The sequence below is a fragment of the Carcharhinus amblyrhynchos genome, chromosome 34 (genome assembly GCF_965287045.1).
Source record: "Carcharhinus amblyrhynchos chromosome 34, sCarAmb.v2.hapA, whole genome shotgun sequence".
Lineage (NCBI taxonomy): Eukaryota > Metazoa > Chordata > Chondrichthyes > Carcharhiniformes > Carcharhinidae > Carcharhinus > Carcharhinus amblyrhynchos.
The window spans coordinates 9,777,280-9,804,919 of record NC_137357.1 but is presented as its reverse complement, the minus strand read 5'-3'; the positions used below and the strand labels follow the sequence as shown (position 1 = coordinate 9,804,919).

The following is a 27,640-nucleotide window of genomic DNA, read 5'->3' as shown; positions in this document are numbered from 1 at the left end:
AAAGATCAGCTTAATATAAGGTACCTCCATTCAAAATTCTTTTACAACCGTTCCAGGACAGATCGTTCAAAAGGCTAATTTAAAAATAATTGCTGATCACGACTGATTTAAAATGTGCTGCTTGCAAGGGTTAAATCTTCGTGCGAGAATGCACTTAATGGGAAACATCCAATGGGCTTGGTGGAGGGGATTTTGGCACAGATTTCATTGGTTCTGGTGCTTGCCCTACTTTCCCGCAGCAACAGACTACAAAGTACACCCATCAGCAAGGAGAAACCTGAGAAGTGCAAGGACTGAGCTGTTCCATCCGGAAAATAAAGCTTTGAGCGCAGCACTCATTACAAGGGAGTGAGGAACTGCCTCTCATTCCTCCTGCGAGCTCTGACCTGCTGGGAGGGAACAAGAAACAACAACTCCCTCAATTTTTTTGTGTATATTTTTGTTTTCTTGCAATTTGAAAGAAGTTTTCCCCCTTCTTCTTGGACCATGCTGAGAGCTGGGCTGCTAGTAAGCTTCTGCCTCATCGCAGTGAACGGCAGGGTGACGAGACACGTTTGCCCCGAGGTCTGCGACACTTCCAAATGCCCCCCGGCTCCGGTGAACTGCTCTGAGGGCGAAGTCAAGGACTCTTGCGGCTGCTGCACTGTGTGCGCCGCGGCTGAGGGCGAAAGCTGCGGGGGGCGGGATGACATTCATGGGGTCTGTGCGGAAGGCTTCCAGTGCATCTACCCCGTCGGCAAACGCAAGAAGGGCACCTGCGGCTGCATACACAGCGACCAAGTGTGCGGCAGCGATGGGCAAACGTACAAGAACATATGCAACCTGAAGGCTTTGAGCCGCAGTCATCAGTCCTCAAACGCTCTTCCAGTCATCCTGATCCAGAAGGGTGCCTGTGATGCAGGTATGTGGGAATACGGTACACCACCAGTGATGGGACAGCCAGTGTGAGGGAACAACTCCACAAGAGGTCAGATAGCCTCCAACTATCAGTCAATTCCCTCCCAGTCCGTATCCTATCCCTTTCCAACCCAGCTCGGGTTTGTACTCTGCTTCATCAAGCCCAGAGGCTGGTGAAGGTGTGGAACTCATTGCCACAGAAGGCTGTGGAGGCCAGGTCATTGAGGGTCTTGAAGACAGAGATGGGTTCTTGATCAATTAGGGGATCAGGGGTTACAGGCAAGAGAATCATATCAGTCATGATTGAATAGTGAAGCAGTTACAATGGGCCAAATGGTTTAATTCTGCTAATATAAGATCTTAGGCACACTGCCGCTTCAACACAACCTTCCATGCTCCCTCTTGGAGCCATCATTGCATTACTGCCCCTTAGATATTTATTTATCCATTCATGTATGTAAGGCTCTTATTAAGTAGGTAAACTGAGTTTTTTTCATTCGTTTTGAATACAAACCTGCAAATTCAGTCCTTCAAACCATCACTGCCCCAGTTTGGTGGCCCAATTCAAATTTCCATTCTTCAGTGAAGTGTGAGTGCCTTCGTTCAAAAAATAGAAGTTTCTTTTCCATCACTGAAAAAAAACTGGAACAGTGCCAGTTTTGTCAGAACAATTAGCAGTCAATTATAATTTTTTTTATATGGATAATTGTCACTTATCTCTTGTCAATGCCAAAGAATTTGCTGCAGTGTTCACCTTTTTTGAGGGAGATGATGGAAACTAAATTATAAAATCCAGTTTACTGACAGCAGACATGCTGGTATATTCCGTTACATAGAAATGGAAGTAAAGTTTTAATGGACAGGCATCCAGTATAGAATCATACAGTGCAGAAGACATTCTTCAGCCCATTGAGTCTGCACTGACACATCTGAACTTCCACCTAATCCCATCTGCCAGCACTTGGCCTATAGCCCTGAATGTTGTTATACCATGCCAAGTGTTCATCCAGGGACTTTATAAAGGATGTGAGGCAACCCTCCTCCACCACCCTCCAGGCAGCACATTCCAGACCATCTCCACGCTCTGGGGAAAAAATATTTTTCCTCACATTCCCCCCTAAACCTCCTACCCCTCACCTTGAACCTATGTCCCCTTGTGACTGACCCTTCAACTAAGGGGAACAGGTGTTCCTTATTCACTCTGTCCAGGTACCTCATAATCTTGTACACCTCAAGCAGATCACCCTTGTCTCCAAGTATTGAACAAAGCAAAAATGTATTGCAATACAATTAACTACTTTGAGGAACTTGGTATGGGTCTGATCGATGTTGCATTTCTCAACAAAGCACACAAAGACTAGGCACAAACTATGCTGTAAAGAAGTAGCTATGGAGATCAATGGTTTTGAAGGGAAATCATATTGAAAGAAATGTATGAATTGCAGTATGATACTGAAATAAGAAACCAAGTATTAGCTAAGAAGGAATTTCCATCGACTAGATCACAAATGGTGATTAATTGAGAAGCAACCTCCAACACAGTGGGAGAAGGCAGCATGGGGCAAGTGACTTCAGCAAAGCCAACCTTGTCAATAACTTACCTTGATGTTTACCCTGCATTTCCTGATCATTTTCAGGAAGGTAATGGTCCACTCACCTACAAGTACGTATTTTCAAACTCAACTGAATGTGGGCAGATAGACTGAACTCAGCAGATGAGGTGAGAGTGACTGCCCTTGTCATCGAGGCAGCACTTTACTGAGTGTGACATCGCTGAGCCTGAGCATAATGGAAATCAGTGGCAATTGGAGGAAAGCTTGTCAATTGTCGGAGTCATACATGTCACAGGTGATTGGGAACACCACCACCTGCAAGTTCCCCTTCAAGTCGCATAACCATCCCAACTTGGAACCATATCACTGTTCCCTTTCTGTTACTGGGTCAAAACCCTGGAATACCTAATGTGTTCCTACAACATATGAACTGCAGTGGTTCAAGAAGACCGCTCACCATCACCTTCTGAAGGGGTAATTAGGTTGGACAATAAACGCTGGCCTGGCCAGTGATACCCACATCCCACGAATGAATAAACTATAAAAACAACTATAACACACTTCGGAAAAACCAGAACCAATGAATAATCTGAGCTTTTACATAAACCTGAGTGGACAAGCAATAAAATTCGCAGTATCATTGTTTCAAAGTGACACTTTTAATATATTCTTTTGGTTGGCGATCAGAATATGTAACATAACGTAAAATTATATCAGCATGTCACAATGAAACATGACTGCTTTAAAATAAGTTTGAGCTTGCACTTTCTAAACAGTTGTTTTCTTCAGATGGGAGGCTTGAGAGGAGATTTAATAGACATGTTGCAAATCATAAGGTGTCTAGACAAAATAAAGGAAGAGAAACTGTTTCCTATTGGCAGTAGGGCCAAGAGACAGGGCACACAGATCTAAACTGGCCGTAGGTGGCACAAGGAAAAGCTTCTTTGCAAAGCAATTAATTAGGATTTGGAATGGACTGACTGGAGAAGTGCTGGAAATCAATTTAGTTGTGATTTTCAAAGGGATGTGGTTAAGCACTGGAACATTTGCAGGGTTATGGGAAAGGGTGGGGGAGTGAGATTTGCTTTTGTGAAGAGCTGGCAGGGGCTCTCTTGGCGAATGGCTTCCTTCAGTGCGCTGACCATTTGATGATCCTATGATTCTCCCCAGCAATGTCATAATCTCAAACAACTGGGCTGCCAAAGCCCACATGTCTGGCTTATATCAGCTATGAAAGTGATCTTGCACCCTTTGGTGTTGACACTGTAATGCGATTCCCTGTTTTATTTTTGGACCTTTTGTCAGCAGTTTTTGAAACCTGATGTTTCTACTGCGGATGAGCAGAGTCACAGTTGGATTGCTGAGTCAACAAGGCCATGTGGTGTAGCCAATAATGACCTTTTTTAGGCCAGCTGCACGTAGCAGTAAAGTGCACAGGAACCAATGCTATTATTTCATCTCCTTCATGGACCAGTCGTGCAACTAACCTTGAGGACACATGTCTGTGAGGACACAAGAAATGAAGTAGGACTGATTATCCATGTAACCCTCCCCTTCTGGGACCAGTCCACCTGTTCGTGAGGCCCTGCATCAATTGGGAGCACCTGTGCTTCTGAGTCAGAAAATTTAGAATTCCAAGCCCAACTCCAGAAACTTGAACACGTAATACATGCTGATACCTCAGTGCAGTACTGAGGAACTACTGCAGTGGTGGAGGTGCTGACTTTTCGAAGTGTGATGGGTTCATCTCTATCTTGAGGAGCAGGGGAGATACCCAGAGGGTGGGATTTTTCATCCACGCTCATCCCAAAACTGGAAAATCCTGCCTGAAGTCAATGAACCTTTACATGGTCTGCCTTCCACCCGCTACGATTCCTGTGGAGGGTGGGACAGTAAAACTCCCCACATAGTGTTCTGGCCAACGTTTATTCTTCAGTCATCACCACTGAAACTGATCTTGACTGCATTGCTGTTTCTGGAATCTGACTGTAGAACAAAAAAAACAGACATTTCTGGAGTGCCCTTCATGACCTCTATGTCCCAAAGTTCTTTACAGTCAATATAATAGTTTTGAAGCATAGACACTGTTGCACAGTTGGAATCGTGGAATTTACACATGGCAAACTCCCACAACAGCAAGCTAATAGGGTGGCACAGTGGTTAGCACTGCTGCCTCACAGTGCTGGGGACCTGGGCTCAGTTCCCAACATGGGTTTGTGCAGACTCTGCACATTCTCCCCATGTCAGTGTGGGTTTCCTCCCACAGTCCGAAAGACGTGCTGGCCATGCTAAGTTCTCCCTCTATGTACCCGCATAGGTGCCGGAGTGTGGTAACTCGGGGATTTTCACAGTAACTTCATTGCAGTGTTAATGTAGCACTGCATTACAGCTGATGTACATCACTTAATGTAAGCCTCCTTGTGACAATAATAAATCGACTTCATACTGGCGAGTTAATTTTGTTTGGTGGTGGTAACTGAAGGATGAGTATTGGTCATGACAGTAACAGAAGATCCCTGGCAGGGATTACATTCATCTGAATGGAGAGACAGGTTCATTGTTTACTATTCCTCATTATATCCTGCCTCTTTACTGCACCGAGTGTCAGTCTTGATTCATTTTGTTCAACAAAACCTCTGCACTGGGACCAAAACCCACAAACATCTGACTCAAGAGCAACAGAGCAACCACTCAACATGCCTTCTAGAGCCATCATTAATTCCGACAATTCAGAAACATTTAATTGGCCATAGATATCTCCTGTGGTTGGGAATGGTGAACGTCTTCCTCTTAGTTGAGGGTAGCAACAGCAGAGAGAGATTTTACCCTGGCCATGACAGCTCGCTGAGAATTGCTGAGTATTTTTCACACCTGATGAAGAAAGGTTGGGAAAATGCTTGGCAAACTCAGCCAGCCAAGAAAGTTGATAGTGCGTCAGTTGGAGCAGACATTTCCATGATATTACTTGTCCACGTTTGTGTGTTCTAATCATCACATTTGGTCACATGCCAGTTAAAGCTCTGCATAGACCATGTCCCAAGGAAGATAGAAACCGTAGGGTTAAGATCTTGCCCTGCTCCGCTCACTCCCAGCCTTGGCTGCTGCTAGTTGGACAAGTGTATTGGCTGCTTCATCGTGCAGCCACAAGAGAGTGAGGGGATCGATAAACCTCCATTAGGAGCCTCCAGATTAGAATTAGCAGTGGAATTACGCAACTTGCTGGTGTAACATAAGTTGCATTTTCATCGGAAAATAGAATGGTCTTGCTGCAAGAATGGCATCACCACGTTACAACTCCTGTCTGAATTTCGGTCAGTTATCTGGCACACTCTTGTGAGCAACAGCTGCTGTGATTGAGGAAGCTGAAACTCTTACACAGAGCATAGCTGTTTGTTTTGGAAACTACATTTTATCAGTTTGTCCCGCAATGAAGACCTGGAAGCTTGAGCCCCTCAGGCTGTATTTTTTTTTTGTGTGCACGCACACTGTATTTATGAAGATAAAATCCTGGCCGGTAGCAGAAATTCCATCTTGTTTTAACTTCCCTGTCTGCTGCCACAGCATTTTGTTTTGAGTGTATAAACTTGCCCAGAGAAGGATGATGTTATGCATCTCAGACTTTGAAGTCACATCTTCTGTTTTGGCAAAGTTGGTCAAGATTTTTTGACATTTTACTTGACAAAAGGTAAATTAATCTCTTTGCTGACTGCCTTGGTAGCTCTAGTATCACAAGAGGGTGACTAAACTCTGAAGCACAGCTGGGAAGTTGATTTCTGCAAAAGCTGAAATGATTTTCTCGGGTCACTTGGGAGTTTGTGGAAGCAGGCCAACTTCCTCGAGCCAGGAGGTTAACAGAGCGAAGAAGAACTGAGCTAGCCACTTGCCTCCCAGTTCATTGCCACTATTGGACCATTTGAGCACTTTTTTTTTTATTAACATTTCTGTTGCTGTTTGATTTTCAGCACTCCAAGCAGCTTAAGAATCAAACAGACAGAGTGCACCTAAGAGCTTTATATTTAGGTTTTAGCTGAACAGATTATTTTTCATCTGAGTCTGAAATCAAATGGAATATTATTCTTGGATTCAGCATCAAATACCAAGACTTCAATGTGCAGTGCTGGCATATATTAATGGGACTTGAGATTAAATATACTGGAACAACAGTGACTTTAGGTTCAATTCTTTGTTGGTTGTCATTCTGATTTAACCCTTTAAGAACACTTTTTGCATAGTGCAACGAAACCGAGCAAGAACCCGCAATCCAGTAGTGAGCAATGTACTATGACAGGCAACTCCTCCTTAAGTCTGGAGTAATGGCTTCATCCACACAACTTCCTCAGTGAAGCAGTGCCACCATCTTTGTCACTGTGTTATGAAGTGTCTGCAGGCTCACTTGGTCAGCAGTGCTGCACAACCACTGCTGATATTTGAGCTGGGCTGTAGAAGCAACGACATGACATTGCTAATGGGATTTAGTTTTCTTTGAGGGGGGGAAAAAAATGAACCCAAACATGAAATTGCAATCCCAGAACCCCCTGGATCAGTTTGAAATGTACTGTGCATATTGGCTCCATTTTCTGATCTTGACATGATTATTTTTGGCAAGGCTCCAAAGTTGAGTGAGACACACAGCCATAAAAACAAATAATAACTTTGCCTTAGGTATAGGGGGAAATATATCTTAGTGTTGAGAGCAGAGCACAAATTACATTTTAACCATCAGCTTCTCCCACTTTTTTTTGAATACCAACACTGAAGTAATATTTCTTCATTTTTAAAAAGCAGTCCAGTTCCCTTCAGTTGTTTAACCTTGAACATGAATGAAATTATTTTTCCAGAAATTTGTCGTAACATAGGTTTCTTCATCCTCTCATATCTATTTGTTCTCCAGAGCCTTCTTAGTTTAATTCCTCTCACCAATTATTCTCAGTGCTCAAGGTGTTTGAAACCCTTTGCCACTGCTTGGAAATGTGCAAAAAGATGCTGCAAATTGATCATAGAATCACTACAGTGCAGAAGGGGGCCATTCGGCCCATCGGTTGCACTGAAAACAATCCCATCTAGGCCTTATCCCCATAATCCCACATATTTACCCTACTAATCCACGCATCCTGAGACACCAAGGGTCAATTTAGCATGGCCAATGCACCTAACATACACATCTTTGAACTGTGGGAGGAAACCGGAGCACCCGGAGGAAACCCGGGCAGACAATGTGCAAATGCCACAGAGACAGTGACCTACGCTGGGAATCAAACCCAGGTCTCTGGAGCTATGAGGCAGCAGTGCTGACCACTGTGTCACCCTTTGATTTATCCTTTAGTTTCTTGACCTCCTCTTTGGTCGTCATTGAAGTAGCCCCCTCATAAACTCTTGAAATCCCAGTTTTTCATGAGCTATGAGGAAATGTGAGTTTAGAGCCATATTGTCTGATACACAACTCAGGCTCCAAATTAGCTACCATGGGAAAAGGGAAGACATGGCAGAATTGAGGAACCAGCAAAAGGAAGAAAAGGATTTTCTTCAAGTTCATGATGAAAATGTGCAGTCTTCGTCCTTTGAAGAATACAATTAGATACATGTTTAAGAAAGAGATGGGGTTCTTATACTGTGCCCAATAGGCTTGCTTGATATAAGCTTGATGTTCTCTTAAGGTGAAAAACAATCCTCTATGTTGCTGTCAGGTTAGTGACAGACTGCCTATGTTCTTGTTTGTTTACTAAATGAAAAACAATTGCTTAGTTTAGGTCACCAGCACCCGGACAGTCTGAGACTCAAGTTTAACTTCATTGCTGATGTGGTGGAGAAAATTGCTCCAGCTGTCGTTCATCTTGAACTTTTTCGGAGGTGAGAGAAATTACTTCACGTTACATGTGTTTACTTGGCAAATTGCACATTTTCAAGGTTCAATATCACAAGGTGGTCATTCCATAGTGACATGAAGGAGAATACACATAAGGAAGGGGGTAGAAAGTACTTTTGTGTCACAACTTTATACCATACTTTATATCTCCTGAAGAAAATCTATACTTCAAAAAAAATGCATTTTATCTCATCATTTATGGGAGCTATGGGATAATAATGCAAAGTGTCAAGGAAGATGAGATATTCAAAGAACAGTACAGCCCTCCAAGGCCCTCCAAGCCGGCGCCAATCATGATGCCTACCTAAATTAAAACTGTATGCACTTACGGAGGTGGTGTCCTTCCATTCCCATCCTATTCATGCATTTGTCGAGATGCACCTTAAATGCCACAATCAAACCTGCTCTCACCACCTCCCCGGGCAGCATGTTCGAGGCACCCACCCAACCACCCCCTGTGTGGGGGAAAAAACTTGCTTCATACATTTCCTTTCAACCTTGCCCCTTGCACCTTTGACCTGTGCCCCCTAGTAACTGACTCTTCCACCGTAGGAAAAAGAGCAGATAGTCAGAAGCTATGTCCCTCATAATCTTGTAGATTGCTATCAGGTCGCCCCTCAACCTCTGTCATTCCAGTGAGAACAAACTGGGTTTATCCAACTTCGCCCAACCCCCCACAAATAGCTAATACCCTTCATACCAGGCAATGTCCTGGTAAACCTCATCTGTACCCTCTCCAAAGCCGACATTTGAGAAAAATTGGCCAGAGTTTTACCACTTTGCCCGCTCCAGAATTGGGGCAGGTGGGGCTCGCAGAACGGCATTCTCTGTTGGCCTCAGGGTGAGATCTTATGAGCCTCGGGCGGGCAAGGCAGTAAATTTCAGCAACCGTGTCCTCAAATGCCATATCTCTCTCATATCAATATCTCAGCATTCTATTAAGCTCAGTAGACAGCTGCAATTGTAAACCTTCATCAGCACAAATTTAGTCAACCTGTTCTGTAATTATTTCCATGATTCAATAAGAATGGTTGCTAATGAATGCAAGGATATATTTGTGGCCCCTTTTAAATATCTGTAAAGGATCTCCCAATAAAAATCAGGGTGAGTCACTCCAGCCGAGCAACTGAGCCTGAGGCTTAAACATGTGTATCAAACCACTGTGCACAGAAAACAACATTTTCTGCAGTGCAGTTTGTATTTAAATGGGCAGTATTCATTATACATAGTGCCAATTCAGGGCTTCATGATGTCTTTGAAGGTGATAGCTCATGATAATAATTATAAACAAACAGAGTAATAAAAGATTATAGCACAATTAAGGATGGCAGAATCCCCATTTAAGAGGAACTTCACCAGATATGAACTAGAACTGCATGGGGTTCCTCTAAGCTGGCCATATGTGTTAGTTCCTTTAAATTATCACCCATGTGAAACTGCACAAATTCTTTGTCAGCAGTCTTGCATTTAAATATAACCAGAAGCTTCAGAAAAATGAGAGGAAATGTTGGTTAGGGGCCATGTGATGAAACCTCCATGGAGTAAGTCCAGTCGGAGTCAAGCACAATGTTCTAGGCCATAAATGTTTATAGAATGGTGCTGCAATCAATCATTAGTTAACCTCCCTTCTTTCTTTCTATGGTTCACAATCACAGTCCTTGAGTAAGCACAAGATACGTGATTTTGGAAATAACTATTCATATGCAGGGTAACTCATCAACCCAACTGGAGACAGAGCTTTTTTGGTTTCTGTATCTTTAGAGACCTCCAAATAACTACTGAAAACCATGCTTCTTCACAAGCTTAGTTTGCCTATCTCAAAAGTACACTTGACAAATATAACCGTATGCCAGGTTCGATTCTTGCATGTTCTCCCACTGTCTGCATGGGTTTCTTCTGGTTGCACTGGTTTCCTCCCATGCTCCAAAGATGTGTGGGTTAGGGGTTGATCAGCTTTGCTAAATTGCCCCACAGTGTCAGGGGGATAAGCAGGGTAAATGTGGGATTACAGGGATCGGGCCTGGGTGGGATTGTTGTCAGTGAAGACTTGATGGGCTGAATGGCCTCCTGCACAGTAGATTCTATGATTTTATGGATTCTATGCATACTTATTGTTAATGGATCCTCTGTGTTTACTACGCTCGGCACAGAAGTTACAATGCTCAGACATTTGGAATGGACAGTAAGTCCACCTTTCTCCTGCCATACCCTACTGCCACCTTGTGTTTTTTATGGGAAGCCTGTTGGTCCAAATTAGAGGAAACTTCAAGTCTTAACCTCTCACTGTCCCATGATGTTCAAGCTGACCCAAAGTGCAGAAGCCCACTTTGCCCATTCACACTGCACCAGCTTTCTGAAGAGCTAACCATGGAGTCTTGCTCCTTTTGCCCATACTCTTAAGTCAAACACCATAAAAAGAAATAAAGATATCCTCACAAGAATAAGTTTTGATGAAAAAAATAGTATATAACCAAGGGCAGTTAACAGCTAAAACTATATGCCACCTTGGCGTACCCCATCATACTGGAAAACTGACTGTGTTCTGTTACTACTACTTGTTGCTTTGCAGGATGCCTTTCACTAACCGTGAAATGCCTGTGGCAAGTGGCTCGGGGTTCATCGTATCGGAGGATGGTCTAATTGTCACCAATGCTCATGTACTCAGCAATAAGCAGAAAATAAAAGTGGAGTTGAAGAACGGAGAAGTTTATGAAGCAAAGGTCAAAGATGTTGACCAGAAGTCAGATATAGCATTAATTAAAATACACCCAAAAGTAAGTTAACGGAGGTAGAATCTTTTTCCCTGATCAGTGTGAAACTGGACAATACTTGGATTTATCCTTTAGTTCTCTTAGTTTTATAATTCCCATTTTATCTCCAAAGATAAGGATGTTGGCCAATTCGGCTCTCAATTAGTCAGAGGTTCCTCTTCTGCAAATACAGAAGAAGTCTGAGCCAACTGGGAGGCAAATCACACAAAGCATTGGAACACTGACCCCAGTTTAATCATTTCAACTCCTCTATTTGAAACCTTGCATTTCTTTCACACAAACTATTTCATACTCTGTTATATGTTCATAAAGCTTAAAAAAAATGAACCTTAATCTATTTGTTCTCTCTCTGAATAGAACCCTCTACCTGTGCTTTTGCTAGCACGCTCTTCAGATCTGAGACCAGGAGAGTTTGTGGTGGCAATTGGCAGTCCATTTTCGCTGCAAAATACGGTGACAACAGGGATTGTCAGCACTACTGAGAGAGGAGGCAAGGAACTTGGCCTGAAAGATTCTGATATGGACTACATTCAGACAGATGCCATAATCAATGTAAGATCCAAGAGCAGAGTATGTGCAAAAATAAGATATAATGATCTAAATTCACAGCTAATAATAAAACAGCCCATGAATTCTGATAAGGTGAAATGCTAAACTATTTTCTAGAGTAATCACTTCTCTGAATCCAGTGCTCACTTTGTCAAAAAGACATGTCTGGGAAATGGATGACTCAGTACAGGCAACAAAGGCTTCTTTGAAAATGACTAAGCTCCAATAGAACAGAGACCTCTGACACTATTAGAGGAACAAACAAGTTTGTGACTTTGGAACATGCCATGATTCGTACAGTTTAAGATTGAAAAAAACATATCTCGGTGCACAATGCATAATCTTGCTTGTAATTCATAGAAACCCTACAGTGCAGAAAGAAGCTATTTGGCCCATCGAGTCTGCACCAACCACAATCCCACCAGTTCCCTACCCCCATATCCCTACATATTTACCCGCTAATCCCTCTAATCTACACATTTCAGAACAATAAGGGGCAATTTTAGCATGGCCAATCAACCTAACCCACACATTTTTGGACTTGTAATCCCAATTTCTGAATGTGTAAAGTTGATGTTTTGAGTTCAGATGATCCTTTGTCAAAGCTTTTGACAAAGGGTCATCTGGACTTGAAACGTTGGCTCTTTTCTCTCCTTACTGATGCTGCCAGACCTACTGAGATTTTCCAGCATTTTCTCTTTTGGTTTTGGATTCCAGCATCCACAATAATTTGCTTTCATTTAAAGGAAGAAGTATTCTTTTCTGTCAGTTCAATTTGAATGAACAGACAGGAGTAGACTTATTGAATCAATGAATCTTAGTACCAGTGGTTTGTCCTGGAACAATTTGAAAATGATGTGGAGATGTTGGACTTGGGTAAGCACAATAAGAAGTCTCACAACACCAAGTCAAAATCCAACACGTTCAAACCTGTTGGACTTCAGCCTGGTGTTGTGAGACTTCTTACTGCACAATTTAAAAAACCATGGAAAGAGGCCAGGAATTAAATTCATATTATGCTAAAAGACTTGACATTTTCACAATAGTAGCTTCATCCTCAAATGTCATGGTTTCAGGATGTGAGCTCCTTTTATCAACTGCCCCATTCCTCTTGTTTCTAAACCAAAAGTGCATTTCAGATGTCTGAAAGTTAGGTGGCTCACATAACTTGAGGATTTCACGAGTCTCCTTTCAATTCGGAGATCAGAGGCGAAGAATGATCCAGACTTGCTTCCTCTTTTCATTGTCCTTTTGACATGCAGCACGGTTAAGAATGGGAAATCCCCAATGTTGAACCAACCTTCTGGTGCTCATCCTGTGATCCCAAAACATTGAAAAAATATACACATATATCTCAAAATATTGAATATTTTCAAAATGGCCTCCCCAAGAGAACACAGCCAAAGTAAAGTAAAGTTGGCCAATTGCAAAAGCTTTCTGATAAACTTGGACAGTTTGGCTTATGTTGTTCAACTTATCCTGGACTGCACGAAAGAAAGAATCAATTTAGTGGAAAGGCCATAAGTTCCAAAACTATCTCAGTAGTTTGCCTCACAAAAACTGCAAATTATAACATGGTAGCTCACACAGACAGTAGCATTAGTTATTTCCATGGGATACACTTAAGATTTAACTTTGAAGTCTTCAATCAATGTGTGTTATTAGTTCTCTGAATATTGTAATTTCTTGCAAATATTCCAGACTTCAGAAAAAAAATCCAAAATTCAGACAGACAGGAATGCTTTTTTTTGGTGTTTAAAATTGCAACTAAAGTTTTGAATTTAAAAATATTCTGAGTCAAAGATTGTGCATCAATTTAAGATTGAAAATATATGTTAAAATCATGTCCTGTGAACATGTTCTGTTTTTATTACAGTATGGAAACTCAGGAGGGCCACTTGTCAATCTGGTGAGCTACAATTTAACATATTTTTAAATTAGTAGAGTTTTTAAGAAGATAGCTTTTTAGTACGTAAGTTTTGAACTCTTTTAAGAGCTCAAATTATTCGAGTGACTGTCTGCTTTGAGTTTAATGTTTACTACTCAAGAATTTCAGGATGAAAATGGAGACTATACCCCATGATCAAACCATAGTGAGGCGATGGCTGACTGGTATTATCGCTAGACTATTAATCCAGAAACCCAGCCAATGTTCTGGGGACCCAGGTTCCAATCCCGCCATGGCAGATGGTGGAATCTGAATTCAATTTAAAAAAAATATCGAATTAAGAGTCTACTGATGACCATGAAACCATTGTCGATTGTCAGGGAAAAACCCATCTGGTTCACTAATGTCCTTCAGGGAAGGAAATCTGCCATCCTTATCTGGTCTGGCCGACATGTGACTCCAGAGCCACAGCAAAGTGGTTGACTCTCAGCTGCCCTCTGAAAACCATTCTCACCACCATCTTCTCAAGGGCAGCTAGGGATGGGCAACAAATGTCCATAAGTGCCATATTTCAAATGCCAATCTCAGTGAGAAGATATATGGAATAAAAGTGCTGCGGATAGCTGAAATCTGAATGTTTTCTTTCAGAATGTGGCTTTTCACCTATTTACTCTCATCAATAAACCACCAGCCAACATCGCCCATGTCCCATGAATGAATAAACAAAAACCTGTTCAGAATTTTGGACAAACTGTCCACAAGTCATTTAACTGCTGGTGAAGCTTAACATACTCACAGTTTAATATTACCAATATACAGCACAGTGACATTGACACTCTGAAGCTTTGAATGAATTTTCTCGCTGTGATGGAACTAAAGAAACTGCTTATGGTACGTGGGACAAAATAGAACGCACTGAAGTTTTGTGTGTCTCTGAATTTATTTATCTTGGATATGAGAGGCATGCTGAGCTTGAATTTTCTGCTTGGATGTGGTGCATGTAGCTTCGATTTGCTCATTAATTCTCTGGCAGCCAAGCATGTTGAAGTAGACCAGCTGCTAGACTGCGGTGCAGAATGACTTGGTTCAGCCAAATGCATGGTTGATGAGAGTAAATAGGTGAAAAGCCACATTCTGAAAGAAAGCATTCAGATTTACAGCTGTCTGCAGCACTTCTATAATATATATCTTCTCAGTGCGATTGGCATTTGAAATATGCCACTGCTTTTTCATTTTTCTCAAGCTGGAATGCTTGCGAATGCATTATGTCCTGCAGGAATTGGAGTGGATCATTTGGCCTTTCAAACCTACTCTTGCCATTCAATACGATCTTCTACCCCAACTTCCCTGCATTGTCCCCAGATCCCTTGAATCTTTTAGTCTTCAAAAATTTATCGATCTCTGTCACTGATTTTGCAGCTATTTGGGGTAAAGATCTCCATAGATTCAGAAACCCCTTGAGTGAAGAAATTTAGGAACATAGGAACTGAGATGCAGGAAGAGGCTACTCAGCCCATCAGATTTGCTCTGCTATTCAGTACCATCATGGTTGATCATCCAATTCAATGCCTTCTCCCCACACTATCCCCATATCCTTTGATGTCACTGGTATTTTGAAATCTGTCAATGTCTACTTTAAATGTGCTCAGTAACTGAGCTTTCACAATCCTCTGGGATGGAGAATTCCAAAGAACTCTCAAACTTCCGAGTGAATAAAAATTCTCCTCATCTTGGTCAAAATGGCTTCCCCTTATTTTCATATTGGGTCCTGTGGTTTGAGATTCTCCAACCAGGTGAAACATCTTACCTACATCTATCCTCTGTATGACTTAGAATGTTTTGTGGGTTTCAATGTGATCACGTCTCGTTCCTCTAAACCCGAGAGACTAAAGGCCCAGAGTTTCCCTACTTTCTCTGCGTAAGATAGTCTCACCATGCTGAGAACAAGTCTGGTGAATCTTTGTTGTGCTCCCTTTCTGGCAATAATATCCTTCCGAAGTGGGTCAAAAAGGAACAGTGCTGGTGTGTTCTAATGAAGTTTTATACATTTGAAGCAAGACTTCACTACTCCTATACTCAAACCTTCTTGCAATAAAGGCAAACGTACCATTAGTCTTTCTAATTGCTTACTGTACTGAATGTTAAATTTCTCGCCATCTCAATCATAGAATCCCTACAGTGCAGAAGGAAGCCATTTGGCCCACAGTCCCACCCAAGCCCTATCCCATAACCCCATATATTTACCCTGATGATCCCTGACACTAGGGTTAATTTAGCTTGGCCAATCCACCTAACCCACACCCTTTGGACTGTGGGAGGAAACTGGAGCACCCAGAGGAAACCCATGCAGACATGGGGAGAACGTGCAAACTCCATACAGACAGTGACCATACAGGCTGTGAGGCAGCAGTGCTAACCACTGTGCCACCGTGCCGCACCAGTCCTGGATGGTCGATCCCTTATTAAAACCCCCCCTAGTTCTAGAGTTTCACCCAGGGACAACATCCTCCCATGATCTATCCTTACAGAGATGTATTATAATTGTAGAGTCAGCTCAACCATTATAACCTGATTTTGTTTGTTAAATATTGAGAAATTCTCTTGAATTTCCTTCAGTGACACATTCACTTAATTGATGAAGTATTGAGCGACACAAACAAGGAAGAATTTAGGTGGAGTCTCTGTTCTCTTCGGAGTTAAAGAAGCTACACCAAAGTAACACAGAGGATGCCACATTTGGTCTAATGTATACTTCAGGCTTGGTGACACTTCATGTAAACCACAAGCACTAATTCTGCAGATTCCTTTCCAAGTTGCGTGAAACTTTCCCAAGAGGGAACACTTTTTTTTGAATTTGGGTCCGTGTTTTGTGGAAGTGAAAATGTTTGGTGTCTGGCACAGGAATTTTCAATATCAAACGTAATTGACTATCCCCATCTGCATGTGGCTCTACTGTTGGAAGTTTGCTTGTTACAACAAGCTACGTTGGACTGACCATCTCATGAGCTTGCTCAAATACTGATGTTGGCTGAGGGCAGTGTTGGATTTGACATGTGATGCTTTGCAGAATTGAGCTGACTCTGTCATTCACATAGCAATTTCATGAATTAGATTAAGCTAGATTGCTGGAGTTGCAGATAGTGATGAAGATTCTCAGAATACAGCAGGATATAGATAGGCTGGACCACGTTGGGTCGAGAAATGGCAGATGGAATTTAATCTGGACATATGCAAGGTGATGCATTTTGGTAGATCCAATTCAGATGGGAGCTATAAAATGGCAAAACCATCAGGAGTATAGACGCACAGAGAGATCTGGGAGTACAGGTTCACAGATCCTTAAAAGTGGCAACACAGGAGGAAAAGGTGGTGAAGAAAGATATGGCATGCTTGCCTTTATCCGAAGGGGCATTGAGCTTAAAAGTTGGCAAATTGTGTTACAGTTATATAAAATGTTGATTAGGCCACATTTGGAATACTGTGTCCAATTCTGGTCGCTACACTACCAGAAGGGCATGGGGATTTTGGAGAGAGTACAGAAAAGGTTTACCATGTTGCCTGGTATGGAGAGTATTAGCTATGAGGAGAGATTGAATAAACTGGGATTGTTCTCCCTGGAAAGACGGAGGCTGAAGGGCAACCTGACAGAAGTTTATAATACTATTAGGGGCATAGATAGTGTGAACAATTGGAACCTTTTCAACAGGGCAGAAATGTCAATTACAAGGGGGCACAAGTTCAAGGTAAGGGGAAAAAGGTTCAGTGGAGGTGTGCAGGGAAGGGTTTTTACACAGAGGATGGTGGAAGCCTGGAATGTACTGCCAAGTGAGGTGGTTGAAGTAGATACGTTAACAACTTTTAAGACTTATCTGGATAGAGACATGAACAGGCAGGGAATAAAGGGATTCAGATGATTGGTCGAGGTAGGACAACGTGGTCAGTGCAGGCTTGGTAGGCTGAAGAGCCTGTTCCTGTGCTGTCGTGTTCTTCATTCATGACACCTGTGGAATTGGATCATAAAATAATTTGTCCGCTTTCAGAAGAGGAGACGTGATGCCATAACGCACCAATTTAAAACAGGTGGGATAAGCAGCAGTTATGGGCTTTACTGAAGTACATACATTCCCATGGGAGAAGAATTGATCCTCACTTCCTGCTCTCCAGTTCAAGGAATCACTTTTGGATCTACAGTTTCAGAATGATGCATGGGAAAAATGTTTGTTGAGTTGATCAAATGTCACATCAATGGCTGCAGTCCAACCAGGCCAACTGTCACAATATGACTACTTCTTGGAAGTGCAATGTGTTTCCAAAAATTGAGTTGATAAATAACTCATCATTTAACTGATGGAAACTGCTATTATCCACTTGATAGTGAAAGCAGATGCTCGGTGAATGACAGAATTATTCTGCACTTGCCAATAACTCTAAGTACCAGCCGCAAAGTTATGAGGTTGCATTGGGACAACCACAAGTCAGATATTTTTGAGGGACTGCTTCAGTCGCTGTCAATGAGATGTAAAACTGAGCCTCCACTTTTTTTCTTTTAAGTGACAGTAATATCTCATTGCCATTACTTCAAGGATTGAGAAATTCTCTTTGTTCTTTGACCAACATGACTAAAACAGTTTATCTCATCCTGATCATTTTGCTGTTTTTGAGAGCTTGCTGTGCACAAATTGGCTGCTGCATTTCTCACGTTACAATTGTGACTACTCTCCATATGGCTGTAACTTTCGGTTGCCCTGAGGCTGTGAAAGGCGCAATGTAAATGCAGATCCTTTTGTTGACTGAAAAGTCAGTGGAATTTATGCAACGGTTGTTGCTGACTAAGGTCTAATTTAGACCTTCCCTTCCCTAATTCCAGAAAAGAAGTTATTCCTTCAAACAACTGTCATATCACAAAGCATTCTCTTTCTACCTGAAGCAATCTACAAGTTATGTCAAACTACATAAATTCCACTGACTTTTCAAAGGCATCCCAAAGTTGCAGCCACATGGAGAGTAATTACTATTGTCATGTCAGAAAGACAGTAGCCAATTTGTTCAAGCTCTCAAACACAGCAATATAACGAGGAGATAAACTGTTTCAATCATGTTGGTCAAAGAACAAAGAGAGAACACTTCTCTATCCTTCAAGGAATGGCAATGGGCTATTATTGTCACTTAAAAGAAAATGTGGGGCTTCAGTTTTACATCTCATTGAAAGATAGTGAAGCAGTCCCTCATACGACATTGGAATGTCAGCTTTGATATTGTGCTCGAGTCAGAAGTGGTGGTAAAGTATATACTCATCTGACTCCAAGGTGAGAATATTAAACACTGCTGATGGTTTCTGTGGTAAATGACATATTCAGAAAGATGGTGGGTGCCTTATGTCGTAATGGATAGGTTGTAGACTCTACCTGGTTGAAGGTTTTCGAAGCTCGTGATGACTGGGCAGAACCACAGGGGCAGAATGTGGTGCAGTGAGGACAACAGGACTAAATTAGCATCAGAAGATGTATGTCAGCATCAATTCTGGCAAAATAGCTGGAGGGAATGTTGTCTTCAAGAGACAGTGAACCATTTTGTGCTATTAAGGCAGTTTTTGTTTGGTAGAATGACTTCTTAGTTGTTCTAATTTGTCTTCATATAAAGGTTACATATTCGCATTTTTACCATTCAACATTCTGCAAGAATTGATGGCACTGAGGCCCTAATCTTAAAAGAAAGGGAGTGAGACGGGGCAGCTTTGCTGTCCAGAAAAGTGGAAGGTGTGTCTCTTAGACACTGCTGAATTTAACGTGATTACATAATTACCTTTTATGAAGATAAATCACTTTACCCTAAACATATTGATTCCTTCGTACACCCTTATGGTGTGAATCTATTCCCTGATCCCCAAACTGCATTTGTTTCTCAACAGGCAAGTGACACAACATCACAGCTAGGAAACATAGAGGAGTGAAGTAGAGAGCGGAGGGAAGGAAATGGCAATATCAGTGTGGGAGTGCCTGGAGATATTCACACAATTGTCCTGGCATATAAGGAGGCCATTTAACCCATCATGCTTCCATTGGCTCTGCAAACAAGCATCATGGCTTAGTGCCATTCCCCTGCCTTTTCCCCATCCTGGCATGTGCCTGAATTACTATGTTGGCGATGAGAAAAATTCTTTTTTTCCTCGATCTTACTTTCCCTCTGGTCAATCTCTGAATGTCAATTCTATTCAAATTATCATCTAATGCCCTCTTGAATGCCTTGATTGAATCTGTCTCCCTACATCTCCAGTCCATGCGTACCAGACCCCAACCACTACTTGTGTGAAAAAGTTATTTTCTCAAATTGTATTTGCTTCTTTTACAAGTGACTTTAAATCTGTGCCTGTCAATCTTGATCCTTTTTACAAGCAGGAATAGTTTCTCCATTTCTACTCCAGCCGTCCTCATGATTTTGACCATGTCTGTTAAATCTCTTTTTAGCCATCTTCTGTCCAAGGAGAAGAGTCCCAAACTCTCAAAAATCCTTGTAACTCAAATTTCTCATTTCTGAAACCATTCCTGTAAATCTCTTCTGCTGTCTCTCCAGTGCATTCACATCCTTCCTGCAATGTTGCGCCTGGAACGGAATATTCCAGCTGTGGTTGAACTCCTGTCCTGTAAAAGTTCAGCATAACCTCCTTAATCTTGTACTCAGTGCCCCTTTTAATAAAGCACAGAATACTCTACGCCATATTAACTGTCCTCTCCACCGGTCCTATCACCTTCAATGATCTGTGCTAACACACACACCCACCCAGGTCTCTCTGTTCCTGCATCCCTTCAAGAATTGGATCCTTTATTTTATATTGCCACTCCATGTTCTTTCTTGAAAAATACATGACCTCATATTTCCCTGCATTGAATGTCATCTGCAACCTATCTGTCCAGTACATCAACTTGTCTACTTCCTTTTGAAGTTCAACACTGTCGCCTTCACAATTTCCAATACTTCCAAGTTTTGTGTCATGTGTGAAATTGTCCCCTGCATTACAAAATCTAGATCATTAATATGGAGCAGGAAAAGCATCCCAATACTGACCCCGGGGAATGCCACTACAAACTGTAGTAATATAGTCACACACCACTTTCACATTGGCAACACCTTTCATTGTGTACCTAAAAGCTACAGGAAAAGGCTGTTCCTGCGACTAACAGGGGACCTTCTTTGGAGGGAGTGTCGCAGAGTTACTAAAGCAGGTTCCGCTTCAACTGGAAGGCCCACTTTCAGCCTCCGCCTCAGAGTCTGTACCTTTGCTATCCAGAGGTATCCAAAGGGCTCCATTCAATTATATTTAATTATAAAGGATCCCCCCCCCCCCCCGCCCCCCGTGTCGGTGGCTACCTTCACCTTCGTTTTCTTTTCCAACCTCAGGAATTGGATGCCTAATTGGAGATGCTTGTAAGTGTGTTCTTTTATAACAGAGACCGTGGCTCTTGCGTCCATCTCCATCTCCAAGGGATGGCCAGTTATCAGTAATTCCACCATTATCAGGGCAATTTACAATACAATTCGGTTGTAGTGTCCCTGTCTGTGGAAGAGAAAATACCTACATGGTATGATCAGGTACCAGCCTCGGCTTTCCTCTGGGCTGCAGGCTTTTTATTTGTACCTGTAACTTTACCATGGCTGTGTCCTTTGACAGTATAGTAATCTGTGCACTGGCAACTGCGCCTGTCTGCAGTATTTTCATTCATACTCTTTGTGTTGGCACTGTCTTTCCTTGACTGTCTGGTGGTGACATTAGAGTATTGAATACTTGATTGACAGAAACACTCTCCATTGAGGCTTGGCTGCATGAGGTCCCTCCCCCAAGTTGGAAGACATTGCTGCCTGATGCCCCTTGTAGTTCCTTTAGCCCTTTTTCCTAGCCAAGACCTCAGGCATGTTTCCTGGGGCTTCTTCCAGTCACGTTGAAGCAATGTCAGTGGAGAATTACGGAGGGCTTCGGGTCGTAGTCTTTTTTTTAACCAGGTCTACAAGTTCGTTAAAGGTTTTTGAATCAAGGCATCCAGATAGGTCAGACTTCTTACTACACTGAAAGTCAGGGTCGTACATACCGTTAGCAATATCACTTTTCGCCTTTCGTCTGCTTCCATGTTGTCAGCACTGAAAAAGTAACACATGCAGTCAGTGTATTGGGTCCAGTCTTCCCCACTGGCGCCGTGGGGTTTGAGTTTCCCAAAAAGAGGCATAATGGCTTGCTCTTACTGGAGAAATTCACAACGTTCAGAGATTGTCCAGAGAGAAAGATAGAATTTTTCTCATCACCGATTAGTAATTCGGCCACATGCTGGTTTCCCGTCACCAACACCCTTTTGTTATGCACCAAAGGAAAAGGCCACCCTTGTGGCTTACAGTCAGGTAATCTTCACTCGGGATCTAAAGCACCAGTCCATGTAAAGATACGGGCTTAAAAGTCCCACTGGCTGCTTCTCATTGGGAGACCCTCCATTTGTTCAATAAGGCAGTTCTTCCTCCACGAAGCCCAATGGTAGATCTATTGCTGACACCCCACGGCCTTCATGGTCATAACATAACTCTTCTTCCAGCTTGAAAAATATCCATTGATCATTACACTTTGCTGTCTATTATTCAGCCAACTTTGTATCTGCATTGTGACTGTCCCTTTTACTCCATAAGCTGTCACTTTTTTCAAGTCTATTGTGTGGCAATGCATTGAATGCCATTGATTGTGGGAAGAGGAAAGATGGCCAGAGAGATCAGGGAAGGATATCAATGATGTAGCTTTGACTAGATTAGGGGAGGGAGAAGTTCATAGAGGGTGTTGTAACAGAAGATGGGGAGGTTTGATTACTCAGAAGTTTAGCTTGCTGGATCAGAGAGGTGAGAGTGCAGGTTGTGGGAGAAGTGAGATGGCACAACCCCAGCTTCTCCAGGCCCACTACAGTCCAGGAAAAGCAATGACCTCTTCCAGACAACACTCTTTCCTCCCTTTACCTGCTGGGTTACCTGATCCCTGATAAAAGTTAAAGTGGGAACAATGTAAAATCTGTGGCAGACAGCATCTTCTAAATATTTATGAGACACTTGCTTATTGGGAGCTGGTTGGTTACCCACCACCACTGCCTTCCCTGTCACACTCCTGTTAAAACTACAAATAGTTGGGTTTGTGCTGGTTTAAAATGTGTTGTGTTTCTACTTCTGATCCATCCCAAGCTTATTCATACTTGGGCGTTAAAATTCCACTCCAGACATCAGAAGTTCAATATGCAAAGTATTTCCTTCGCCAAGCAATTTCATTAAATTGCCTTTTTGTTGTTAACTCTTTTACACTGCAGGATGGTGAAGTTATTGGCATTAACACGCTTAAGGTGACAGCTGGGATATCTTTTGCTATCCCCGCAAAACGAATTCAGCAGTTCCTTGCAGAATCACATGACCGCCAGCTAAAAGGTACGAGTCAGTAAATTAATCACACATTACTGATTAAAAACAGACTGGTTGACTTTTATATTGCACACCATTCGTTGCTCTGACTGGTGTTTTCTGAAGGAAACCGACTGTGAGGTGGAAAAACTTCAACTGGTTTTGATTATCAGAACTGTAAAATCAGCAGAAAGGAAAGAACACGGCTTTATATTTTAATGGTGTGCTGTTTTTAACATTCCACAAGAAGTGCGGCACACAGAGAAGAACTGTTTAATTCTTCTCATTTAACACAAACTCTTGGCCTTCTACCGCCCCCCCTCCCCCTAGCACCAATGTTTTAGTTGGTACATCACCATTGGCACATTTCACACTTTGTCTCTGCTGAGTCAGTTGATCCCAGCTATTCTAGCTCTGGATGGAGAGAAGTACAATTAGTGGTGAGCTAAAAATTGGGAAAATGGAACCAGCGACAGAGGTTCTTAACCTGTATTCAGTGACTGGCTGAAAATTGCATTTGAGGGACAAATCAAACATGACCGTCTTGCTTCTCCCCAGTGCTCAACCCTTCACAGTGTCTAGAGTTTGGATATTTAAGGGAAGAATGACTGCTGGTGTCTATGGGCTGATTCCAAGCAGGAATCTGCATTGCCTTATTTCTTATGTTGTTTCTTATGATCAGTAACCGCGATGGTCCATTTCAAAGGCACCAGGGATTTACTAAGTCTGGTTTTTATACCAACAGAAAACTCTTCACCTAAGAAGAGGTATATGGGAATAAGAATGGTCGCCCTGACACCAAGGTAAGTGTCGTGTACTTGCACTCATTAAGCTTGTTGTAGGGCTTTGGTTATGGAGTATGCATCCTTTTATCTCTGTATCCAAGCACTTCAACTGCAGTTGTTTAATGTTTGGTTGATCAGTACTATTATCACTGCAGTTAGGAAGAGGGTGGCATGGTGGCACAGTGGTTTGTATTGCTGCCTCCCAGGTTCAATTCCTGGCTTGGGTCACTGTCTGTGTAGAGTTTGCACATTCTCCCTGTGACTTTGTGGGTTTTCTCCCACAGTCCAAGGATGTGTGGGTTGATTGGCCATGCAAATTACCCTTAAGTGTCTCAGGATGTGTCAGTAAGAGGGTTTAGCGAGATAAATATGTGCCCTAAGTCCTGGGTGGGATTGTTGTTGGTGCAGACCCGATGGGTTGAAAGGCCTCCTTCTGCACTGTCTGATTTCTATGACTGTGTGACTAGCAATCAGACTAATTCAAGAAAATGAATTACATCACCAATGAGAAATTTAGCTTGTGACTTTGCAAACCACCTACACTGGCTTTTATCTTCCTCACTTCAAACGTTAGTAATGTGAACTTGCACTGAAGTTGCTGGGTTTGACTGTAACACACCATACTTTAAGATTCTGATGTATGGGGTTTACAGTAGGAATAACCATTCTCCATTTCATTTCAGTCTCTTGCGTGACCTGAAAATTCGTGACAAAGATTTTCCTGACGTTTCTGCTGGGGTTTACATCTTTGAAGTCATTCCAGCGACACCTGCAGCAAGGTAGGGGATGTACAATGAAGCAAGGCTGGTGACAAGGGTCACGAAATCCACAAAAATATTAAGAACCCATTTATTAGTTGTATTGAGTGACATTACCATGGATAAAACAATGCTCACTAGATGCTGATTGCCCGCATCAACACACCAAGTCCACCTTTTAGACAAGCTCTTAAACTAACTTTTGCCACTATCAGAATTTGAATGGAATAATTTGGTTCTGATACATCAGTGGCAAGCATTTCTGATCAAACCTTCTGTGGTGTTTAGCTATCTTTTACATAAGTATGCTGAACGGGGGAGGACAAATAGTCAGTTGTGCTGTGACTCATGAATTTAAAAGACAATCCTATTTGTGGTGCCCGGATAGAGGGAATTGAGTTTAGAATGAAATGTTTATGATTGGAAAAGCTTTGCACACTGTTATAAAATTAATTCCATTGGAGTGTAGATAGCTTTTCAACTATAGAAGTGATGGGCAACTTTTTGTACCAATTCACATCAATCATGTAGTTAATCCTCCTATGCAGAATGCGTCTTACCTGTTTAATCACACAATCACTTCAGTGCAGAAGGAGGCCATTGAGCCTGCACTGACCTCAATCCTACCCAGGCCCTATTCCCATAACCCCACATATTTATCCTGCTAATCCCCTGACACCAATTCAGTATGACCAATCAACCTAATCCACACATCTTTGATGAGAGGAAATGGGGGCGCCCAGAGGAAACCCACGCAGACACAGGGAGAACATCCAAACTCCACACAGACAGTGACCCGAAGCTGGAATTGAACTTGGGTCTCTGGCACTGTGAGGCAGCAGTGCTAACCACTGTGCCACAAAGCCGCCCCAATGTTTGGTTCCATGTTGCAGCTGGTGGAAATAGGCAAAACTCAAGCATTAATCTCAAAAGAGTTTGACTGTCAGTCAAGACATTCAAACCCTTCAATATTTCAATTACAATCAGAATCTGAAATAAAAATGAGAAGCACTGGAAAGAATCAGCAGCTCTGGCAGCACACGTGGACAGAAAGAGTTAACGTTCTGATTTCGATAATGATTCTTCTTCAGAACTGAAGAGAGGTGTAAAGGGGATTCATTGTATGCTGTTGAAAAGCAGAGGTGGGACAGTCAGGTAGAACAAAAGAAAAGATCAAGAATAGATAAGAGAGAGAGAAAAAATTAATAACAAAGATGCTGTGGAACAAAAAGCAAAGGGACACCTGCAGTGTTTTGCCTTTATCATACACCCAGAGTCTGCTTCGGCTCTCTATAAAATCATTTGACAACATCCGGTAAGATTAAGAAAAGATGCAGAAGATTTGTGACTGTGAGGAGCTGTAAGATTTTCACTTCTGAATTGAAAGCATTAACTACATGGTTACTGGGATACAAACAAAGGAACAATCATGTGGAGCATAGGAAAGTTAACTACTTGAAGTTCAGTGACAAATTTTTCCTATCACTTACCATTTCTGCTGTCAGCTGGAAACTGGTTTTGTCTGTTTCAAGCATTGCAATCTGGAAAGAGATGGTCCGCAGGGGCACTTTGATCCATCCACTCTTATTCGCCGAGGCGTATTATTGGGGCCAAATCGATGGAGCTTTATTTGATGTGCTGTACCTGACCTGCAAGTACTGAGTGGTGACATCAAGTGCAGAGCTGCATGCCCTGACTTGAACCAACTTGACAAATGCAATTTTTTTCTTCAGTAAATTAATTTTTAATGTTTGGTTACAAATACTTAATGTAGGAGATTCCTTAGTGTCCTCCATTTCAATGGAGATGTTAACTCCGTTGAGCAAAAGCAAAGGAATACTTGAAAGTAGTTTCCATTTAGGCTTATATTTTTAATTGGCCCATTGATCCATCACCATTGCATGATAGTGTTGCCCAAAAAGGAGACAGAGGTTATATTTCTGTAATGAAATGGTTTGTTTTCCAAAGTGACTGATTTTGCAGTAGTTATCAGCAGTGAACAAAGGGGCTTCTAAAACCCACAATGTTGTCAACAATGCACCCAGTTCCTTTTTATACTTCTGTTGTCATGGCCCTCATTGTTGACTTTTGGAACTTTGTATGTTAATACAGAACTGCACTTTGATAATTTTTCAAAATTCTTCTTTTTCAGTGCTGGTTTAAGAGACCGTGATATCATTATCAGCATCAATGGACAAACAATCACTTCTTCAGAACAAGTGAGCGAAGCAATTAAAAAGAGTGACACTTTGGCCCTGGTTGTGCGCCGTGGAAATGAAGACTTGATGATCACTGTAATACCTGACATCATTGATTAGAAAGTTTTTTTTTAAAAGTTTATTGCAGACCATTGTAATCTGATTTCAATGCTGTTACTTGAATATTTTGTTCACCAGTAGTCTCCTAAATTGTGTTAAGTGTTGTGGTTAAGGGCTTTGTAGGTATAAATAAAAAAGATGAATTATATTGTCACATCTTTTTAAAAAAAACAATTCTGCAGTAACTCAGTCTTTAGAAGGCATTATAATCCAACCTTCAAAATGTCCTCTGTTTCACATCTCGATAAATGTTTTTCCATTGTGAATTATATCTATTGCTTTCAACAACTCAAGTCTAGGATGTAAAAAAGCTCCTGAAACTCATAGATCTGCTACTCCACTCTAGGTATAATCAAGAGGCAAACTCTCTGTCATGTTTGTAGGGAACTGTTGTGAGGTCTGGGTTGCTCAATGTCTTGGACAGTTAAGCTGCAGGGTGCCTTGAAATTGCATTCCGAGCCACAGACAATTTGATTGGAAACCTTTCATTCAAGGATATTGAGGGCAAGTGGACGCATTGATCGATTGAGTGAAATTGTTGGGAATAGTCAGGATTGCAAGGAAGGGGAGAATAGTTGCAGCAATCCAGAAAATGGGTGGGAATCTCATTGTGGTCCAGGTGCCCAGATCACCAAGAAATGGAGTGCAGGTGGTCTGAGGTCCAAATTGCGAATGCTGAATTATGTTACGACTGGGGACAGCCCCAAATACTTAGTGGGGGATGGGTTGCTGGGCTGGGAGGGGGCTCAGGTCAAGATTGGGAAGGTCTGCTTGTGGGAGTGGAGAGTGTAGGGCTTACTGGGTGGCTTATTGTCCCAAGATGAAACACTCCAGAACTTCCCAACCC

The 27,640-nt window shown here is 42.1% G+C and overlaps 1 protein-coding gene across 1 annotated transcript; it reads left to right on the top strand.

Moving 5' to 3' along the window:
- The first annotated feature begins 245 nt into the window (after window positions 1-245).
- On the top strand, window positions 246-26,941 carry LOC145361287 (serine protease HTRA1-like). The gene is made up of 9 exons (XM_080216931.1): window positions 246-901; window positions 8,198-8,297; window positions 10,883-11,087; window positions 11,442-11,636; window positions 13,510-13,542; window positions 22,845-22,959; window positions 23,678-23,735; window positions 24,401-24,496; window positions 26,628-26,941. Exons 1-9 carry the CDS (start codon window positions 487-489, stop codon window positions 26,791-26,793), a joined length of 1,383 nt encoding a protein of 460 aa, XP_080073057.1. The 5' UTR covers window positions 246-486; the 3' UTR covers window positions 26,794-26,941.
- Window positions 26,942-27,640: the final 699 nt, after the last annotated feature.

Bases quoted from the DNA above. Each gene is read 5' to 3' on its own strand.
- LOC145361287 (XM_080216931.1), top strand. From the start codon at position 487: ATGCTGAGAGCTGGGCTGCTAGTAAGCTTCTGCCTCATCGCAGTGAAC. The intron at 13,543-22,844 runs GTGAGCTACAAT...TTTACACTGCAG, and splicing joins GAGGGCCACTTGTCAATCTG to GATGGTGAAGTTATTGGCAT. The intron at 23,736-24,400 runs GTAAGTGTCGTG...ATTTCATTTCAG, and splicing joins ATGGTCGCCCTGACACCAAG to TCTCTTGCGTGACCTGAAAA.